The following is an 18399-nucleotide window of genomic DNA, read 5'->3' as shown; positions in this document are numbered from 1 at the left end:
TGATATTTCAGGTGTAAGACTTGTTGAAATGCCTCAGTGTGCATTTCACTGTACTTGTACTTCACTGTACATTCTCTGTGTTCCAATAAAATGATTATTCTACTCTTCCACAATTTTGGAATTACCATAATTATAGTAAAACTATTTGAAAATCCTTACGGTTCGACATTGACTCACTGCGTGATGTTTGCTATGATTGCTTTCTGATTCGCTGAGTCTTGTGTCCCTGTGCACTGTAAACATACCAGGTCCACTGAAAGGTTTGTTATAATACAGTGTAAAAACACGTTCGTAAGGATCTTGATGGAATAATATCCAGTAGACTGGAAAATCAGCTTTTCTGCACCACTGAAGTCCCAAGCTTGTCGATTTATAGGATTTTCACTGTAAAGTGACCAAAGTTTTCAATTGTGAAAACTGATCATGATATTCCCCTGATCATCAAAATGCTGATTATTAACATGAATTGCTTTCATTTGTTTGATATCTTTTTGTTGATGAAATTGTATTGTAATTTGTAGAATTTACTTTCAGGTTGAGCAGAAGCAGAATGTTTCCAAATTGCAATTGTACAAAATTTGCATAATTTAAAGAAAATCTGAAGGTCACATCATTTTCCGCGGGACTGAGAAATTTGTTACGCATGTGCAATGTGTGGAATTCCAAGTATACCATGGCAAAAGATAGTTGCAAATTACATTGGTATTGGCATTTAACAAACAAAAAAACAGTAAGCTACTAAACATTGGAGTGAAAACTTGTCTGTTAAAGCAGTGTAAATGTAACAGGCAGTTAATATATATTTGGCTATTAAGTTTAAAATTATGAAAAACTTCCAGATTGATCAAGAACATTTTGTTTATTTTTCTTGTAAAGGGTTCACAAAACCTATTCTGCATGGATTGTGTACCATGGGGTTTGCTGCACGGCATGTCTTAAAGCAGTATGCAAATAACGATGTGACAAAATTCAAATCGATCAAGGTATAAGATTCTATTTGATATATGATGCGACATTTCTCTTGTGTTATACTGAGCTATGGTTTTATGTAGCTCTTGGTTTTATCATATGTTACATTGATCAATTGTACATGAAGTACAACGAGTAGGAGTAAACGGGTCCTTTTCACAATGGCAGGCAGTGACTAGTGGTGTACCGCAAGGCTCAGTACTGGGACCCCAGCTATTTACAATATATATTAATGATCTGGATGAGGGAATTGAATGCAACATCTCCAAGTTTGCGGATGACACTAAGCTGGGGGGCAGTGTTAGCTGTGAGGAGGATGCTAGGAGACTGCAAGGTGACTTGGATAGGCTGGGTGAGTGGGCAAATGTTTGGCAGATGCAGTTTAATGTGGATAAATGTGAGGTTATCCATTTTGGTGGCAAAAACGGGAAAGCAGACTATTATCTAAATGGTGGCCGATTGGGAAAGGGGGAGATGCAGCGAGACCTGGGTGTCATGGTACACCAGTCATTGAAGGTAGGCATGCAGGTGCAGCAGGCAGTAAAGAAAGCGAATGGTATGTTAGCTTTCATTGCAAAAGGATTTGAGTATAGGAGCAGGGAGGTTCTACTGCAGTTGTACAGGGTCTTGGTGAGACCACACCTGGAGTATTGCGTTCAGTTTTGGTCTCCAAATCTGAGGAAGGACATTATTGCCATAGAGGGAGTGCAGAGACGGTTTACAAGACTGATTCCTGGGATGTCAGGACTGTCTTATGAAGAAAGACTGGATAGACTTGGTTTATACTCTCTAGAATTTAGGAGATTGAGAGGGAATTTTATAGAAACTTACAAAATTCTTAAGGGGTTGGACAGGCTAGATGCAGGAAGATTGTTCCCGATGTTAGGGAAGTCCAGGACAAGGGGTCACAGCTTAAGGATAAGGGGGAAATCCTTTAAAACCGAGATGATAAAATGAACTTTTTTCACACAGAGAGTGGTGAATCTCTGGAACTCTCTGCCACAGATGGTAGTTGAGGCCAGTTCATTGGCTATATTTAAGTGGGAGTTAGATGTGGCCCTTGTGGCTAAGGGGATCAGGGGGTATGGAGAGAAGGCAGGTACGGGATACTGAGTTGGATGATCAGCCATGATCATATTGAATGGCGGTGCAGGCTCGAAGGGCTGAATGGCCTACTCCTGCACCTAATTTCTATGTTTCTATGTTTTCTAAGTAACATGTTAATTTTATTTCATGTCATTCAGCATGGAAATCTACCTTTGATCCACCATGCCCATGCTGATCTCTGAGTTCCTATCTATACTAATTTTATTTTCCAGCACTAGCCATTCTGCTGTTGTCAAGGGCTTGTTTAGATACCTTTCAAGTACTTGCCTCTACCATTCCCTCAGTGCATTTCAGATTTCAACCATTTCAGGGTGAAAGACATTCTCTTTAAATCCCTTCCGAATCTCTTGCTACTTCTACCCCCTCCCTCCTCTCAAAGCTATGTCCTCTGGTTACAGACCTCTAATAATGGGAAGAGTCTCTGTCTATCCTGCCTAAGCCCTTTAGAATTTTGTACATTTCTATTAGGAGTCTCCTCCATCCAAACAAAACAAACTTAATTTCTCCAGCCACTCATTCTAATACTCCATCCAAGGCAAAATCCTGGTAAACATCTTCTATACTCTCTAGTGCAATAATATCCTTCCTAGACTGTGTCCAAACTAAAGTTGAACCATAACACCTTGCTCTGCTATTCTGGCTAGTAAAGGCACGCATTCTGTATGCAGCCTGCCTTAATTGGTGTCTTATGTTGAAATTGTGTTAGCATTTCCTACTTCAGTGGCTTGTAATTCAAAATAATTAGCAGAATTCATGCTTGCAAGAATAATATGGTAAATTTATATCAATGCACAAACAGCCGTGCATTTGAAGAAGACATGCATCGTGTAGAAAATGAAACGAAAAGCTGCTTGTCCTTGCATATAAATCTGATGGCACATTGATACATGCACATCATTAGTAATTTAATACAGTGTTTATAAATATTTTAATGTTTTTTGAGAATGTGTTAATCACGTTGCAGTGAAAGTGCATATTAGGGGAGTTGGTACATTAATCTATTTTTCAATGGTTGTGAATGGTTTATAAGATGGTCATGATAAAATGGTTACAAATAGCAATAATCTGTTAATCAGGTTCGTTTTGCGAAACCAGTCATTCCGGGACAAACGTTAGAAACTGAAATGTGGAAAGAAGGAAACCGAATTCATCTTCGGGCAAAGGTGAGGACTTTTTATCTGCTTTTGTGAAATGTCTGAATGCATATTAAAATCATTCCAACTAGTAATCAAATTTCAGCAATGGCTTAATTATTTACTTTACTGGATTGGAATCTAATTCTTCAGTAAAGGGGGTGATGTTTTCAGAACCATTCCAGTCCTTGAAAATGTGAAAACACCAGCAGAAGTGAAAATCAGAATTATAGGTAATCTGTTTTTCCCTCCTGCGTAATAAGCTGAGAATAAAATAAGAACATTTCAGTTTTACCAGAGATAACAATTCCAAATATACTCAATCATGTCAGCAGAATGAGCTTAATGATGTAACTTTCATAAATAGAACACTTTTTACAGTTACAGTTTTAATTCACAATGCCCTGTTGAAGGAATCTGTGAGCGGCCATGAATATTACATGTCGATGATTATTGTTTACAAACATTTAAAAATCACTAGACATTACAGTCATGCAGGTTAAACCATTTTTCTTTAAACATTTCTATTTATTTCTGGAGGGATAGAATTGTAACGCCTATGCTATGCATCCTACATTTTGGTTTGATTACAGTTCTATATGCAGTTTTGGTTACAATATTTTAAACAGGATGAAGAGGAATGATACAAGGTGCAAAAAGCACTATAAAGGAAGACCCAATATAGATTGATACAAATACATCGATAGATGCTCCTGAACACATCATCAGTGATGTAACCTGGAGTCATTGGGTGTTTCGGGTCTTTCAACATCAGACACCCTCACCCAGACGACCCAGCCGTGGTTGATCAGACCACGACTTGTGTTCAGGTGGCATTCGCTCCTCTCCATGGACCTCCTCTCCTGATGCAGAGCCATCTCGAGGCCTTCTCCGCTGCCTCTGTGGTGTTCTTGATGGCCTTTCTCCTCGCCACTCCGTTGATGCCCAGTGCACTCAAGGCTTTGTAGAGCGATTGCCCTGCAAAACCTCTGCAGCCAACCTCGATGGGCATACACCTTGTCTTCCAGCCCTGCTTATGGCAGTCTATGACCAGCTCTTCATACTTGGTCATCTTCCTCTCGTGGGCCTCCTCCAGACGGTCCTCCCACGGCACTGTCAGCTCCAACAAGACGATGTTTTTGGTCGCCTCTGAGACCAGAAGAATGTCTGGCCTCATGGTGGTCGTGGCAATGTGCTGTGGGAATTTCAGCTGTTTCACCATGTCTACGGAAAGCTGCCAGTCCTGCGCAGTTGCCAGGATTCCTGACTGATTCCTGGCTGCTGTGGTTCTTGGCAGCTGCACTCCGGCCTTCACGAAGGTGATCATCTGGGTGGTGGGGCGTTCTCATCTACAGCTGCTGATTCCCATGCTGATGGCTTATGCAATGGGTTTGCGAACCTGGTCGTGACGCCATGTGTACCGGCCCTGCCCAAGAGCCTTTGGGCAGCAGCTCAGGATGTGCTCCAACGTCCCCTTGCCTGAGCATTGCGGGCAATCTGGAGATTCCGCTTTGCCCCAGATGAAGAGGTTCGATGGGCTGGGCAGGACATCATACACTGCCTGGACCAGGAACTTGATGCACTGTGGTTCAGCCTGCCAGAACTCAGTCCATGTGACTTTTTGGTCCAAGGCCTGCTCCCACCTTGTCCAGGCTCCCTGCTGCCTCAATCCAACTGCTCTGGTAGACCTCTCCTCCTCCACCACTGCCCTCACTTCCTCCTGGACCAGCCTGCGCCTCTCCTTACCCTTGGCCTTGTCAAACTGGGGAGATGGGAAGATTCCCAGGCCTGCTCTTCCCCGAGTCACTGCTCCCACCAGGACTCTGTGGCGTATCCGGGACTCTGCTTGCAGCACGGCTTCGCCGGCTCTCCACTCCCTCCCCGTTTACACCCTGCTTGAGCCACCTTGGGGTCGCTGGAGTCCCTGTACAGCATCACCTCTCTGTCCTGAGTCACCTTAAACTCCTCCTCCAGGGACTTCAGGGGCAGCTGGAGCTTCATGTTGTTTCTGTAAAGGGCGATGCTGCTAAGGCTCCTGGGCAGTCCCAGCCACCTTCTGAGAAAGCTGCTGACTTTCCTCTCCAATCTCTCTATGATGGATATTGGGACTTCGTAGACAAGCAGTGGCCAGAGTATCCATGACAGGATACCATGCTGGTAAATCCATGCCTTGAACTTTCCGGGAAGCCCCGACCGGTCCACTGCCCTCAACCAGTTCTCCAGATCCTGAAAGATCATATCCATGAGGAGTTCATATAAAGGCTGGCCGTGCATGTGAAAATGAATGGCTGAGGTGTGACCTTAAAGTAAACTTTAACATTTTAAGAAGGTTTGACACTGTTAATGTAGGAAGGAAGAGAGACGGTGCTTGCAAGGAGAGGGATTAGCAAAACCAAACAGATTGAATGCCACCAAGAAATCGAGCTGAGAAATCTGAAGAAATTGGCATTGTTGTCACATGTGTTGAGATACAGTGAAAAAGTGCATCAAGGTAGTGAAAAAATGAAAATAAAAAGAATAGAATAGTTTTACAGCTACTGAGAAAGTGCAACTTAAAATAAAGTGCAAGGCCCACAATGAGGTAGATCAGATGATCAAGAATAACTACTTAGCTTATGTGAAGTCCATTCCTGATGAAGCAGGAAAAAATACGTCTTCTTGAAACTAGTGCTATGTGCTTTGAAGCTTTTGTATCTTCTGTCTGTTGAGAGAGGGAAGAGGAGAGAATGAATGTAAGTCGTTATTGGTTGTGTTGGCTGCTTTCCCAAGGCAATGTAATGTACATATGTAGTCAACTTCGGACAGGTTGGTCTGCCCTGATATAATGGGCTGCATTCATAATTCCATGCTATTTCTTGTGATCTTGGGCAGATGCCAGATCAAGCTATGATGCATCCAGATGATAGGAAGAATCCCTCTGAAATTCATCTCTACTGTTTCACAACGTTAACTTTTCAGAACAAATATAAAAGAATTATTTCAAATTATAACATAAAATGTTTCATAATTAACTATCATCTTTCAGAGCTATGACATTGAGTTTGATCTTGTTAATGCTGGTTGTTTTGAATGCAGGCATTTTAGTTTAGCATATAAAATGAGGATTAATTCGGCATCAAAGGGCAGCAATTTGTAACTGACGAGGAATACTAAATTTGTCATCTTCCACTATACAGGTGCACAACCTTTTATCCGAAAGCCTTGGGACCAGACACTTTTCGTAATTCAGAATTTGTCGGTCTTGGGAATGGAAATTTTTTAGCGTAGACTTTAATGGCTGGCTCAGTGGTAGAGTGTTCGGCTCATATCCGCAAGGTCGCGAGTTTGCGCCTTGATCCAGGCAGTTACTCGGTCGCGAGTTTGAGTCTTCAATGTCGTTTTTTCTTGCAGAATAAATGTTTGTATGAAATGCAGTGTAGGAGAGGGGTACTGACTGTGTGGGCAGAACTTTAGAAGTGATTGCCCACCAGTCTAAAAAGCCCCTGTCCCTGGGATAGCAGGGGGCGATCAAACAGCACAATACCCCCCTCCGCCTCCAACTCCAGAGGAATCCGCTCCCCGATGGGCCGCTACGGCGACAAGTGGCAGTTTGCCCACAGCCCGAGCTGCGCCACCCCAAGAACACCTTGCACACCATCAGCTTCTGCCCCTACGTGTTCCTCTGGAGTTGGAGCGGGGCTGGGCTGGAGTTGCTGCTGGCTGTGGGTCTCTGGGATCTCCGTGCTTGCAGTGGGCCTGGGGGTCGCTGTCCCGTTGGTCCTGACGTCTCCGGCCACCCCCCTGGACTGGAGCTGAGACTGGGAACTGTACCGCCCTTGCCCCCTCCCTCTGCAACTGCAAACAACCCAACTCTCCTGCAAGGGCGGTACAGTTCCCGGAGGATAGCAGGTGGCCGGAGACGTCAGGACCAACAGGAACCCGCTCCCCGATGGGCCCCTACGACGCCCCGAGCTGCGCCCCGTCATCCGCAACCCATGTTCCTCTGTAGTTGGAGCGGGGCTGGGCTGCTGTTGGCTGTGGGTCTCTGGGTTCTCCGTGCTTGCGGTGGGCCTGGTGGTCGACGTCCAATTGGTCCTGACGTCTCCGGTGACTGCACTGACCTGCTGGCAGCCATCACTGACTTGAAGACAGTGCAAAGCCCCTGCGCCGGTGCAATGAGCGGGGAGCTGGAGAGGGGAGGGAAGGGGTCACACACATGGCCGGGGAGCAGAGGAGTGTAGGTGGGGTGAAACTGAAGGGAGCGACAATCTGCTGCTGCCTGCACTGTGTATCGTGTCTACCGTGGGAACTTTTTAACAGCGGGCAGGTAGCAGCATATTGTCAATTATTAACCCTCCCGCGCAATATACCCTCACCTTCTCTTTTATGGATAGGGATTTAATTCCCCTTTCTTCCAGGACCGACCGGAGGTTCCGCTGTCACCTCTGCGGGCCGCCCTCGGTGAACGTCCTGTCTCCCTGTCCCTGGAATAGTAGGGGGCGATCAAACAGCACAATACCCCCCTCCCCCTCCAACTCCAGAGGAATCCGCTCCCCGATGGGCCGCTATGGCGAAAAGTGGCAATTTGCCCACAGCCCGAGCTGCGCCACCCCAAGAACAAGACGTTATTCTTGCACACCATCAGCTTCTGCCCATACGGGGAGCGTGTTCTTTTGGAGTTGGAACGGGGCTGGGCTGGAGTTGCTGATCTGGGATCTCCGTGCTTGCAGTGGGCCTGGGGGTCGGTGTTCCGTTGGTCCTGACGTCTCCGGTGACTGCACTGTGCTGCTAGCATCACGACGTGAAGACAGTACAAAGCCCCCACGCCGGTGCAATGAGCGGGGAGCTGGAGAGGGGAGGGAAGGGGTCACACACATGGCCGGGAAGCAGAGGGGTGTAGGTGGGGTGAAACTGAAGGGAGCGACAATCTACTGCTGCCTGCACGCTGTTAAAAAGTTCCCACGCAAGACTCACGATACACTGTGTATCGTGAGTCTACCGTGGGAACTTTTTAACTCAGGTAGCAGCATATTGTCAATTATTAACCCTCCCGCGCAATATACCCTCATCTTCTCTTTTATGAATGGGGATTTAGTTCCCCTTTCTTCGAGGACCGACCGGAGGTTCCGCTGTCACCTCTGCGGGCCGCCCTCGGTGAACGTTTTCAAGGACCTTTCTTCAAGGACCGAAAAAATGTCGCTATTCGGAGGTTTTCGTTATTTGGATCGTCGGATAAAAGGTTGTGCACCTGTACTACATATGGATTGCCGTGAGGGAGCCTAAGTGTGTTAAGATTTATGGCCATTTAAGCTGGTAAATTGCACCACTGACTTTGCACAGAATTCTAGAAAGGTGAATTGAAGCAGACCTATTGGACAGTAAATTGGGAGTATGTATTTGAATTTGTTTTTATTGAACGTTCATTATTTTTGTATTTTTATTTAACCTTTAAGTATTTTTTTAAAATATTTGCTACAATTCTATAAGTAAATTTGATATCTTATGTTCAGACTTAGTTTAAAAAAAAAGGTCATTCAGCTGCACACAGGTCGTCCAAATATGACCTTGTGAAAGCAACCAGATTGCAAAGACACAATTCTAGAATAAGTTGGATCCACAGACGCTCGACAGCTCTAGCAGATCGTGGCACACTATTACCTCCAGCAAGGTGTACCAGCATTAGTGGCAACGACGCATCACTTCCCGATGAGCTCAACACCTATTATGCACTCTTTGAAAGAGAGAACAACAATACACCCACATGAGCTCCACAATACCTGATGACCACAGTCTCTGAGGTCAATGACAGAGCATCCTTCAAGAGGGTGAACCCATGTAAATCATCCAACCCACGTGACATACCTAATGGAGTATTAAAGTCTGTGCAGTCCAACTGGCTGGAGTATTCAAGGACATCTTTGGTTTACGGTTATTATTGTCACGTGTACCAATGTTTTACATGTTATTCAATCTGTTCCGATAATAATATACATAAATCCAATCATGTCAAACTTAAATACAATAGGTAGAGTGAATCGCTGTGACCAAGCTAGAGCCACCACTAGGACAGCAAGCCTATATGACCAAATTAAGACACTGCATGTTTAACAACTTTGAACTTGAAGGATGCAAGATGGTCTCACAAATGTGGCGACTCTTGTGTACTGCCTCAGTGTAATCTACTGTTCTTACACTCTTGTGCTTAAGTATGATTGTACCTATGTCTGGTAAGATTTTTAGTGACCCGTATGCTAGAAAGGAATTTCACTGTTCCTAGGTAAATGTGACAAAGTACCATTGGCGTGTACTTTATATATAATTTGTTATTGTGTGTTTATGTGCCTGTGATGCTGCTGCAAGCAAGGTTTACATGGTATCTGTACCTCACCATACCTGTGATGCTGCTGCAAGCAAGGTTTACATGGTATCTGTACCTCACCATACCTGTGATGCTGCTGCAAGCAAGGTTTACATGGTATCTGTACCTCACCATACCTGTGATGCTGCTGCAAGCAAGGTTTACATGGTATCTTCCCGGTACCTCACCATACCTGTGCATATGACAATAAACGTAACTGTCTTGAAAAATATATAGTACCCTAAATAATGTTGAGTACCAGCAAAGTTAGAAATATGTTAAAGTTTTCAGAAGCATTTTGAGGTAGGGCTTTCATATCATTGTCCAAATTGTACTACACGAGTTTGGGGTCTTTTGGGTCAATGAAATTGGAGTTCTTTGGTGGATGGAAGTACATAGGTAGGAGATGTTATGGCAGGACCACCAAGATCAGGCACATTTGTCGTTTTAAAGATTACATAGCATCATGTGAGTGGCGAATCTCTGGAATTCTCTGCCACAGAAGGTAGTTGAGAACAGTTCATTGGCTATATTTAAGAGGGAGTTGGATGTGGCCCTTGTGGCTAAAGGGATCAGGGGGTATGGAGAGAAGGCAGGTACAGGATATTGAGTTGGATAATCAGCCATGATCTTATTGAATAGCGGTGCAGGCTCGAAGGGCCGAATGGCCTACTCCTGCACCTATTTTCTATGTTTCTATGTCTATGTGCCTATCCACTAAAACTGAATTGCTTAACATTTTTTTTAAACAATTCATTCCCTTTTGAATTTGATTCTTAATATTGGCATTTTCCTCCTTTTCCTTAGGTAAAGGAAAACAATGAGGTTGTGCTTACAGGAGCATATGTTGATCTGGTGGACACAGTACATAAGCCCAGAGATGATGGTACCAGCATGGTAAGCTGTAATTAAGATGAAAAAACCTTGTTATATATATCCCACATGTTACAAGAGATGTGCATACAATAACAGATTACCTATACTGTATTTACAACCTGTTGTGCTGCTGCTGCAAGTAAGAATTTCATTGTTCCGTTTCGGGGCATGGGATAATAAAACACTCCCTTAACTTTAAGCATTATATTTGGAGAATTGCTTTACTATAGTTTAAATTGATATTCAATATATTGAGTGAAATATTACAGAGATAGATTGAAGCAAATACTTTGCTCATAATCCTTGAATATGTTTTCTAAAGACAACAATCAATTGAATTAGTATGCAATACTAATAATCACTAATCATAACACTGCAGTATTCTGAGGAGTTTTTTTCAATTGAACACACTAATAGCTACCTACCTTGCTTGTAACCTTGGTTTTTACAGACAATGAGATTAAAGGTTTATACTAACAATATTAAGTCCCTAATCAATGTCATAGAATATAGATTCATAGAGCCCTTCAATCCACTATGTTTATATTGACCAAGTATCTATCTATGCTAAACCATTTTTCCAGCACTTAATCTGTAGCCTTTAACGCCTTAGTGTTTTCTACTTATCTAAATGCATTACATTTTGAGGGAATTCCTCCTTAATATTCATTTCAAATGTAACCTTTAATTCCAGATTTCAACTGCCCTCTTTGTGAAAAATTATTCCTCGCATTCACTCTTCATATCTGAAAAGTTATTCCTCAAATTCCATCTCTGCATCGTTCCGGTTGTTAATGCTAGTCCCTGCCCATTCACATGGGTGGAACAAAGATATGATCGTTTTCAGTGATAGTTAAACTATCTTTTGGATATAATATTCAACGTTCTGGAAGGAACTTGGTCATCGAGAGATAAGCATGGAAACAGGCCCCTCAATTCGCTGCGATTATGCATTTGTGCCCTCATGCATATGTTTTTTCTACAATAATCCTACCTAATCCATTTTGTTCTTCCCCATATTCCCATCAATGCCCCAGATTCTACATGCACATTGGGAGAATTTACAATTACCAATTAACCAGCCAACCTGCAGATGTTTTAGGAAACCTGAACATCACATGGAAACTCATACAGTCACAGGGAGTACATGCATAATCCTACAAATGATTGAATTTGGGTTGCTCAAGCTGTGAGGGAATATTGTGCCAATGTGCCACCAAAACATTTGAAGTTTTTTTTTGGTCCGTAGGTAATTCCAAAGTACTTGTGAAACGTTCAGAAATGATTTGGATATGTTAATGTTGTTCATTTTTCTTCAGAGAGGTTCCCCTGGGCCTCTCCTGTGATGATAGAAACAACACATTAGGATATAAAAGGGTGCATGGCAGTCAACACCAGTCAATGTGAACAGAGATCTCAACCCTTCAAATATGCTTGTCAAGGCATTGCAAATAGATAATTAAGTTGGGCTTCTTGATGCAAGTTGTCACCTTTTGCAACAAGATATGTAAATAACTGTTACAGCATTCTCTACTATAATTCAAAGTCACTGCAGTCCTCAATGATTTTGACTGGTTCATAAGACAGATCCCACAGAGAAACGTTGTACCAGGAGTGGATGTTTAACCTCTGCCCATTCCATCATCGAGTGAACATCTAGCTGATCTCTAAGAAAAATGCTCATAGGAACTTTTGATGGGTTTTGAAATCAAAAATGTATCAATCCCCAATTTAAAAATAATTGTCCATGCATCATATTCTATTTCCAAAAGAGATTTCCAACCTTTTATCATTCTCTGCCTGGTTTCTGAAAGATGATTAGTTCCTGGGGTCTAGCTATCAGAAGTGGTTTTCCAGCTGCCCTCTGTATCCCAGTTACACTACCAATTTCCCTTGGTATCCTGAATAAAATTATAACCCCAGCTTTATAACCTTAGTTTGTGCAATATGTAGTTTAACCCATGAGGTATGATTATCAACCTGTGTTCCCTCTGTAAATATATGCTCTTTCAAAGCTTACCCCCCTAGTCTAGTTCAGTAAAAAACACTGACTCAAGAACTGGACCAACTAAACTTTATTTTTAGATTGAACAGCAAATTCCTCTATACGTTACCTAAACCACAGCGGGCTCGATCCTTGTCTCCGCCTGGCCAAGCCCTTCAGCCTTGTGCAAGCAGACACACTCCAAAAGGTTACGCAGTCCCAAGCGCTCCTCCAGGAGATCGACATCAATCTAAGATGGGGCTACCTTTTATAGGTCCACTAATCTTGAGGGGCCGAACTACGTAGGGGTGATCTCTTTACAGTCCAATCAAACATATTAATTACATCAATACATTATTGACAGTCCCCCAAATCAATTACAGTGTCTTCCATACAATGTTTCTGGCAGAAGCTTCTGGAAGGAAGCTAACTAATCAATCAATCAATCAATCAATCAATCAATCAATCAATCAACCTTTATTGTCATCTTGCAAGCAACAGTTGTTACAGTGCAAAATGAAAAGACGTTTCCCAGTGAATAGCGGAGCATCGCACATGAAATTTAAACACTTCACACATAATAACACTAAAAACTAACTAAATAATGCAACATTTACCCTGGAACTCAAAACAATCCTGCCAATGCTTAACACTTTGGCCAATCAACAAACAGCAGGGTAACTGTCTTGCAACATTATTTACATTATTTACAATTCCTTTGCAGCAATCCAATCGTATCAATGCAGTTAATTTTATTTACATATAATCAATTAAGGGGAAATGAGGAGAACACCTGGATCTTTCACCATCCTGTATATCAATCTGAGGCTGAGACTGGTGGGCGCCATCCATAGCCTGTAATTTTCTGCTGACAAAGGTTAAGCAATTCTGACAAATGCAGGGATTCTCCATTTTATAGTGTCTTTAATTTGGTCAATATTAACACCTCCAATACTAATAGAAACTTCCTAAGGTGAGGTTCCTGGAACAACCGAATGTCATAATAAGGTCATAAGTGATAGGAGCAGAATTAGGCCATTCAGCCCATCAATTCAGCCCTCTGCCATTCAATCATATCTGATCTATCTCTCCCTCCTAACCCCATTCTCCTGCCTTCTCCCCATATTTTGTGACGCCCGTGCGTCCTCTGGTCCGAAATCATGTTTTTGTAATTCACAGCATAACCTATTTATTGAATGTCTTCAAGGTTTTTGAATAATTGCCAGTAAATTTCCATGACATTTTGCACACGGCCACGAGCCTCATTTTGCATGGGATATCAGTAATTTCAATCAGTCTTTGCCTGAATGAAGCAAATAACCAATGCATCCTGGAACCGAAGCTTTATCTGTTTAACATTTTTCAAATAGGTCTATATATGTGATCTATCAACAGTTTCTGCATTGGGCAAAGATTGACTATGTTTGGAAGGGGGGGGGGGGGGGGAGGGGGGGGGGGGGGGGGGGGGGGGGGAAGAAGCTGAAGTTCTGAAGAAGTTGTAAATCTTGTTTGCCAACTTTAGGTATGAATGGGCCTCGTACTCACTGCCTGCAGTCCATACATTTGTACAAGGATATTCCGCTTGGGGAGTCTGCATCTTGCGGGCATGAACATTGAATTCTACCAATTTTGTTAGCCCTTGCTGTCTCCTCCCCTTCCTCAGCCCTCGGGCTGTCTCCTCCCATCCCTCAACCCTCGGGCTCCTCCTCCTTTTTTCTTCCTTCTCCCCGCCACCACCTATCAGTCTGAAGAAGGGTTTCGGCCCGAAACGTTGCCTATTTCCTTCGCTCCATAGATGCTGCTGCACCCGCTGAGTTTTTCCAGCTTTTTTGTGTACCTTCAATTTTCCAGCATCTGCAGTTCCTTCTTGAAAACTCTGTTCATTGATCTGCCATAAACCCCCCCCCCCCTAACCTCCTAGCTGTGCAGTGGACCAACAAAATGCACTGCAGTTGCCCACCAAGGCTATTCCGACAGGTTTCCAGGTCAGTTTATTGTCACATGTACCAATTAAGGTACAGTGAAATTTGAGTTGCCATACTAAGTGAAAAGCAACAAGACACACAGCCACATAAGTTAACATAAATGTAATGTGTTGACTCGAACACACATTAAGGTATAACACATATTTATTAAATCTACATACAGCAAGGATCTGCAGTCATCACATCTCCGAGCTGCTATTCATTCTAACTAGATTATGCAAGCTCTTGATAATATGAAATACATAGTAGGCGGAGTCACTACTAACAATCACTATAATTGGCTAGTATGAAATAGCTAATCTACAATAAACATCCATCACAGTGGATTCCATATTCCTCACTGTGAAAGAAGGCAATAAAGTTCAACGTTCTTCCCTCTTGTTCTCCCGCGGCTGGGGCAGTCAAACCATCCGTCCCAAATCTGCAACCACTCCTAACAAGAAACACAGGCAGTAAGTCAGTGGGAGTAGTACCACCTCAGCTGCACACCATCCTAATGTGAAAATATGTTGCTGTTACTTCCTGAATATGTAAAGGATTACCCTCTAGCAGGCAATAGTTTATTTTCATCACTTCACTAGATTTTTATATCATTTCATAGCATGTCTGTCATTGAACCAAGATCAGTCTACCAGTTTGATGGACGAATGAGGCATGTGCCTTATTATAAGATAACAGATTACGGTGGAATGCAATGTTACTGCTGTTAATTTTTCCCAGTATTTTATTTAGAGCTGTGAATTTAATTAATCGACTGTTAGCTTGATAGAAATGCACAGGGCTACATTTAATTTCTTGCTGAGAAGACCAACATGTTTTAGTGGCTTTCTACGATTATTTAAGTGGGGCAAATGAGTTCTAATAATGAAAAAATTAGTGAGGCTACTCCTCCAGGATGGTTGCCTTACCATTTGGCATGGGGCTGCAAGGTACTCGTTAGCAACAGCTCTGCAAAGCATTTGTTCTTCCAGTCGATTGTATATTATTACCTTTATTTACATCAGTGTTCCTTCCAGGTAAGATTCACAAGGGAAAATATCAGATTTTTAGTTGAACATGAAGAATGTGATGTTGCCAGTGATTAGAGAGATAATGTTGATATGTGATCTGAATGTGAAAGTTAAAATACATATAGTTAAAAGATGGGTCATATTGAATGTATGCACCAGAGATTATCTATTGTCTTTGATTAAATTTAAAGTATGGGCTACTTGAGAAAGAAAGAAATCTCCAATCAATTAATTATTTAATACATATTTTTAATTTTCCTGAGCTGTGGTTAATTGTACTTGTGATGTTTCTGCAATCTATAGTAACTTGTAAAGCTGTTTTTGTCAAGATTTTTTGCTCATTTTATCTGATTGAAGTTCTTCTACAGTTGGTTAATGTTAGTATTTCTGCTAAATATCCGGAAAGCCTTGCTGTCAAGAACATGACAGGCATTTTTGACAACCATACCTAAAGGGAAACATCAATCTAAATGCAGAATTTAAACTAGAAGGTTAAAATGCCACAGGGCGGTCTCAATGTTATCTAAATAAATTTGAACCAAGTCTACTGTTTTTTTGCAAGGTGAACATTAACAGTAGTGAACCATATATTGATCGGGTTGTATCTGTGGACGGAGATTTAGTCTCTGAGTTACGGCAGTGTTTCTGTTCCCAAATATTCAGCACTTTTTTACCTAATGGCATATGATGCAATGTTTGAAAATTGCTGTGTTTGAAAATTGATATGTTTAAATACCATTACCCATTGCACTTCTGATATAGGTTTTCCATGCCTATTTATTAGCAGTGTATTTTTATGAATCTGCAAATGTACTTTGATTTTGAATTCTTTTCTTTCAAAAACAGAGAGAACTGCAAAGTGACCTTGTGTTTGCTGAAATAAGTCGCCGCATTCAAGATGTTGGCAGAGAGATGGTAAAAAAAGTGAATGCAATCTTCCAATGGGATATCACTCAGGAAGGGAAGATAGCAACACAGTGGAGTAAGTAATGCAGTTTTGCAAAATGATATGTATTTTCATTGTCACAGAAGTTCTCCACTTTATTCTGTCGTGAGTTCAGAGGAATGAAAGTTGGTCTCATTGAAACATGCAAATTTCCAAAGGAAATTGACAGAAGATGCAAGAATGATGTTCCTCTCAGCCTGGATACACAGAACCTTGATCATAATCTCAAAAAAATACACAATGTGCTGGAGTAACTCAGCAGGGGTTGATAGTCAGATGTTTGGACAAAGATTGGAAATGAAAAGACAAAACATGTGAGACAAGACAGAAGAGGAGTAAATTGTGAAGTTGGACGAAGGAACATGAGTGGAAGGGGGGAAAATGGGTGCTAATCCAGGTGGGACCTAGCGAAGAGAGGGGGAAAAGGTGGCAGAAGGGGGATTTGTTTGTGGGCCTAAAATTGGAGAATTCAATTCATACTGTTAGGTTGTAATCTGAAGTAGAATATGAGGTGCTATTCCTCCAGTTTGCATGTGGCCTCACTCTCGCACACGCCTGGTAGCATACAACCTAACGGTATAAACATTGAATTCACAATTTGAGGTAGCCAATTCACAAACAACTTCCTTTCATCCCTCCCCCTCCCTTCCCTGTGCCCCACCTGGATTTCCACCCTTTTCTCCCCCTTCTCATCTCCCCCTCCGCTTCCACCAATATTCCTTCCTGTAACTTCACAATTCACACCTCATGTCCTCCAGAGATGCTGCCTGAACTGCTGAATTACTCCAGTAATTTGCCTTGTTTTGTAAACCAGCATCCGCAGTTCATTGTGTTTACAATATCAAAATGAGGGTTTATTCATTAAAGACAGAGATGCAAAGAAACCTCTTCACACAAGTTGAAGTGATTCTAGGGAATTCCTTAACCTAGATAGCAAAAGAGGTTCTGTTCGGTGCATTAAATATAGAGATTGATAGAATATTAAATATTAAGGTAATCTAGGAGTACATTGTGAGTTTAGGAAAGGAATGCAGCTGTTAAACATCAGCTGGGACTGTTTGACTGGCAGAGAAGACTTGAGGCACTGAATTGCTGAATTTCTTATGCATGGAGTATGGCAGAGACTGTTGACCTCAATGTAATACTGTACATCTGGATTTAGAAAGATTCAACTATACCGCAAATAAAGTCAGAGCATAAAGAGTCAGGGAAACATGGCAAAATAGATAATTGGCTAGCAGATAAAATAGAAATTAAGGATAGATGTTCAGGGTGACAGAGCTTGGATCCCATAGGTTTGGTGCCTGTAACATCTCACTATTTACATTAACAATATTTGCTTTGGAAAAGAATAATTAAGTTTGAAGTTAGAAAGTGATGGCTTATGCATTAATTTAATAAACTTGGAGTATGTGCATCTAAATGAATTACAAAATAATGAAGTATTGGGCCCTAAAACCTGCATACCTTTGGACTTTTCTTTAACTTTTCAAACCATGCTCAGAGGTGATTTGAATGGGGCAGATTATGTAAGTGACGTTTCCCAGGTAAATGATATCAGTGGGAGGTTGTGAGCAATTATGCTATTCATCCAGACTTGACAGTTGGCCACTTACTGACATTACCGATGACATCTTGCATTGGTGCCATAAATTAGTGTTTGGGTGCAATCTTTGACCTTTGCTGAATACTCATTTAAAAATGACCCGACACACCTTGTGCTGAGGTCAAAATGAGGCCTAGATCAGAGGTGACTGTGCAAGGCTTCAACGCACACGGTATATTGCCATCTTCGGATGTCAATGATTAGGAAAATGGAAGCTATAATAACGGAGAAGTGTTGGTTAATTCACAACTTATTTTGTAAAAATCACATTTGAGCTACATCAACAGTTTGGATGAGAATGCAGAGGCATGCAGAGTTAGCAAATTACACTAAAATGGATGGTATAGAGAGTGACCTCTCCCACCCTGGCTGCAAACTCTTTTAAGTACTTCCCTCTGGAAGGTGACTCCGGATTGTCAAAGCTACCACAGCCAGACATTAAAACA

General features: G+C 42.1%; 1 protein-coding gene across 1 annotated transcript in view; it reads left to right on the top strand.

The window, feature by feature from the left end:
• The window catches only part of hsd17b4 (hydroxysteroid (17-beta) dehydrogenase 4), a 110815-nt gene that overhangs the window by 78090 nt on the left and 14326 nt on the right, over positions 1-18399 (top strand). The window contains exons 19-22 of the mRNA XM_055633148.1: positions 877-983; positions 3153-3239; positions 10354-10443; positions 16248-16383. Of these exons, the coding sequence (XP_055489123.1) occupies positions 877-983; positions 3153-3239; positions 10354-10443; positions 16248-16383 (420 nt within the window). The remainder of the gene's footprint in view (positions 1-876; positions 984-3152; positions 3240-10353; positions 10444-16247; positions 16384-18399) is intronic.

Source organism: Leucoraja erinacea, chromosome 3 (assembly GCF_028641065.1).
Source record: "Leucoraja erinacea ecotype New England chromosome 3, Leri_hhj_1, whole genome shotgun sequence".
NCBI lineage: Eukaryota > Metazoa > Chordata > Chondrichthyes > Rajiformes > Rajidae > Leucoraja > Leucoraja erinaceus.
This window is presented reverse-complemented; position numbering and strand designations above follow the sequence as displayed.